Below are 3085 nucleotides of genomic sequence, written 5' to 3'. Positions count from 1 at the left end.
CACACACACACACACTCTCCCACCATCCCTCCAACTCCCCTCCCTTTCCCTCTCACCTTGTTTCAAATGCTTATTAGGGAAAGTGCTGGTGGCGGTCGGGGTGATCTTGAGGTGCGTAGAGTTTCCCGTGCCACGCGCGGTGCTGTAGCCTCTATTCTTGGCAACACTGCTATTGCTGCTGCTGTTGTTGTTATTATTATTGTTGTTGTTGTTGTGGTGGTGGTGGAGGATGCTGCCGCGGCTCCCGCTGTGCTTGAACGTGTCTTTTGGAGAGGGCCTGCCGGAGGAGACGAGGCCGGGCGAGTAGGAGGGAATGGCCGGAAGTGACGTGCCTTTGTCTCCGGGGCCCGGCGTGCTGTGGTTGGACGGGGGCACGGGCGTGTCTGGCTGTACGCGCAGCATGGGGATGTTCCCCGGCCCTCCATCTCCCGACTGCTGCTGACCCTGACGCGGTGTCTGCTGTTGGCCTTCACCTTTGACCCCGCTGCTGTGACTTCCAGGGATGTGACCATGACCTTGGCCGTTCGTCTGACTTCGGCTGGAGCCACGGCCGTTCATTCTCCTGTGAAAAAAACATGAAATTAAAAAAATTTTAATTGTATGTTTAACATTAACGAATTTACATAAATGGTATTTTATTGCATTTAGTCCCTACGGCGCTCTCGTCTCCGAAGCGGAAAGTTCGGGTTCGAACCTTGGGGGTTTTTTCGCCCCCTCCTGCCCACTCAGCAGTAATGGGCACCTGACTTCGAGTTCGGAAAGTAAAGGCGGCGTGGAAAGGAATTAGCCACCCTACCATAATATGCCGAAGACCCAGGAAGTTGTCTCACTAACAAAGCAATCCCCAATGCCCAGATCGGATGCTGGAAAAACTTTACTTTAGTCCCTCCGGCATGTCGTTAGCTCAGTTGCCACCATTGAGCTGTGTGAGGAGTTCTGAGGCTGTGCACCGACTTGGTTTGGTCTTAACGGATACGGGCGTCAGATTCGGATACCAAGCATCTGAAACAAAATTATTCTGCTTTACGTTGCAAGGGGGTTTAAATCCGCACTATGCCATATCTACCATTCATCCCATGCGACTGAAGGCTCGGGTGAATAAACGGTTGTCTTAGCCAGGCACTAAATAAAAGGGCCATTCCATGACAAGTGAAACTGCTGGGGCACACATAACTCGGGAGTGATGGCCGGCTGAATAAAAATCTAAGAAGTGATAAAGCCGTTCTTACATTATTAATTTTTTCAATACATATATACATAATATATGTATTGGATGCACTACCAATTTTACTATCAGATACATACTTAGAGCATTCCCGGACTTTTGAGAGACCCGACGAAAATATTTTAAATGTACAAATCTACTTGAATCAGTCGATACCTATCCACAGACATTTTGATATGTATTAAAAAGTTTGATATGTATTTAAAAGTAATGTCAATATGATGACACATAAACAAATAACATGGAATGATCCTGAAGCCTTTGTCGACAACATAATCCAAAACTCAGACTGCTTTGGGGATATGTTATTCTCTGTCGCATTGCATGATAAAGACGAAGTGGATTCCCAAATGGGGAAGACATTATCTAGAATATGTATATTTTCCCGTTGTTGTTTTTCGGGGGGGGGGAGTTGGAAGAGGGGGGCACAGAATCCCTGGAAACGCTGGTAGGCCCAGCAAGACACTCACAGTACAGTCGATTAAAAATCTACCTTCTCTAAAGAAGTTGTGTCAATGGCTGTGTTAAACGTTTACAATCAACATTGCTACCCCTCCCATAGTAAAATGTCTCTAATGATCTCCGAGCACCTAGTTTCATCCGAAATTGATAAGGTAAATTCCTTAAAGATAACTCATCATTCACGAAACCTAACGTAGAAACAACCCGTAGTAGTAGTAGTAGTATTTGTTGTTGTTGTTGTTGTTGTTGTTGTTGTTGTTGTTGTTGTTGTAGTAGTTGTTGTTGTTGTAGTTGTTGTTGTTGTTGTAGTTGTTGTTGTTGTTGTTGTTGTTGTTGTTTGTTTGTCTGTTGTTGTTGTTGTTGTTGTTGTTGTTGTTGTTGTTGTCGTCGTCTTAGAATTTGACATCGTGACTTCGATAAGTAAGTCACACTGGCCTCGGGTTATTCAAAAGATCACTTAATAAAATCTGTAGGCCAGTAAAGGGCGTGAAATAGCAGTTACCTAACACTAACAGGTTATATGCAATCTTTCAAACGTTATTTCCGGTGCATTTTCTTTGCATTGTCTTACAGTATCCTATGACACATAGGAACGTCTGCTCCTATATCTAAAAGGAAATAACACTTCTCCTTCAAAACTGAAAACGTAAAACATAAATCTCCAGACACAGCATTCCGGTAAAGAGTAAATCAGGTGTCCCCACATGCAGCACTAGAGTGCTTGTTTGGCTTCAGTTCTTCAATGCAGAGTTTTGCCAGCAGACCGACCCCTTCCATTTTGAACTCCAGAAGAATGGAGTCAGCATGTGGCCGCAGAGGCGCTACGGTCACATCCTCCTTGTTTGTGTAGCGTAACTGCATGAAACGAAGTTATGTTCTATAAATAAAGGTCAGGGGGAAAAAAAGACAATAAAGACTTTTGTTTGGCCATTAACCACTACAAACATAATCTTAAATTGCTGCTTGGGTAAGGAAAATACAACCCCCAAAAAAGAAAGAAAGAAAGAAAGAAAACAGGAGAGGAGGAGAAAGAGAGGCACACTACTGTAAAAAAAAATTTTTTAATAGAGCGGTTTCTATCGAGAAGCAAGAATATTTTCGAACCAGTTTAACTAAAAAGTTATCGACCTAAAAACACCGCAGTGCGTCTTTTTTCTTCTACTACACCTTTTCCCGATGAGATATCAAAATAAACAGCTCAAATGCAGCATGAGAATATTTATTCAACATAGTCAAATCAAACTCAACATAGAAAGTTCAAACATCAAAATAGAGGGAGCAAAATATGTAACACTAGGAAGCTCAAATAGCAAAATAGTGCCATCAAATGTAACAATAGAGTTCAGATTTAACACATATAATTTAAGTATATTAGGTTGTTCGACATGACATGGTCTT

General features: G+C 42.9%; 1 protein-coding gene across 1 annotated transcript in view; it reads right to left on the bottom strand.

Moving 5' to 3' along the window:
• Window positions 1–3085, bottom strand: part of LOC118479207 (transcription factor mef2A-like) — a 45203-nt gene that overhangs the window by 7030 nt on the left and 35088 nt on the right. Inside the window, exon 2 of the mRNA XM_035973997.1 lies at window positions 57–562. Coding sequence (XP_035829890.1) covers window positions 57–558 — 502 coding nt within the window. The 5' untranslated portion in view covers window positions 559–562. The remainder of the gene's footprint in view (window positions 1–56; window positions 563–3085) is intronic.

The sequence above is a fragment of the Aplysia californica genome, unplaced genomic scaffold (assembly GCF_000002075.1).
Source record: "Aplysia californica isolate F4 #8 unplaced genomic scaffold, AplCal3.0 scaffold00040, whole genome shotgun sequence".
Lineage (NCBI taxonomy): Eukaryota > Metazoa > Mollusca > Gastropoda > Aplysiida > Aplysiidae > Aplysia > Aplysia californica.
Note: the sequence above shows the minus strand (reverse complement) of the source record. Positions and strands in the feature narration are given on the sequence as shown.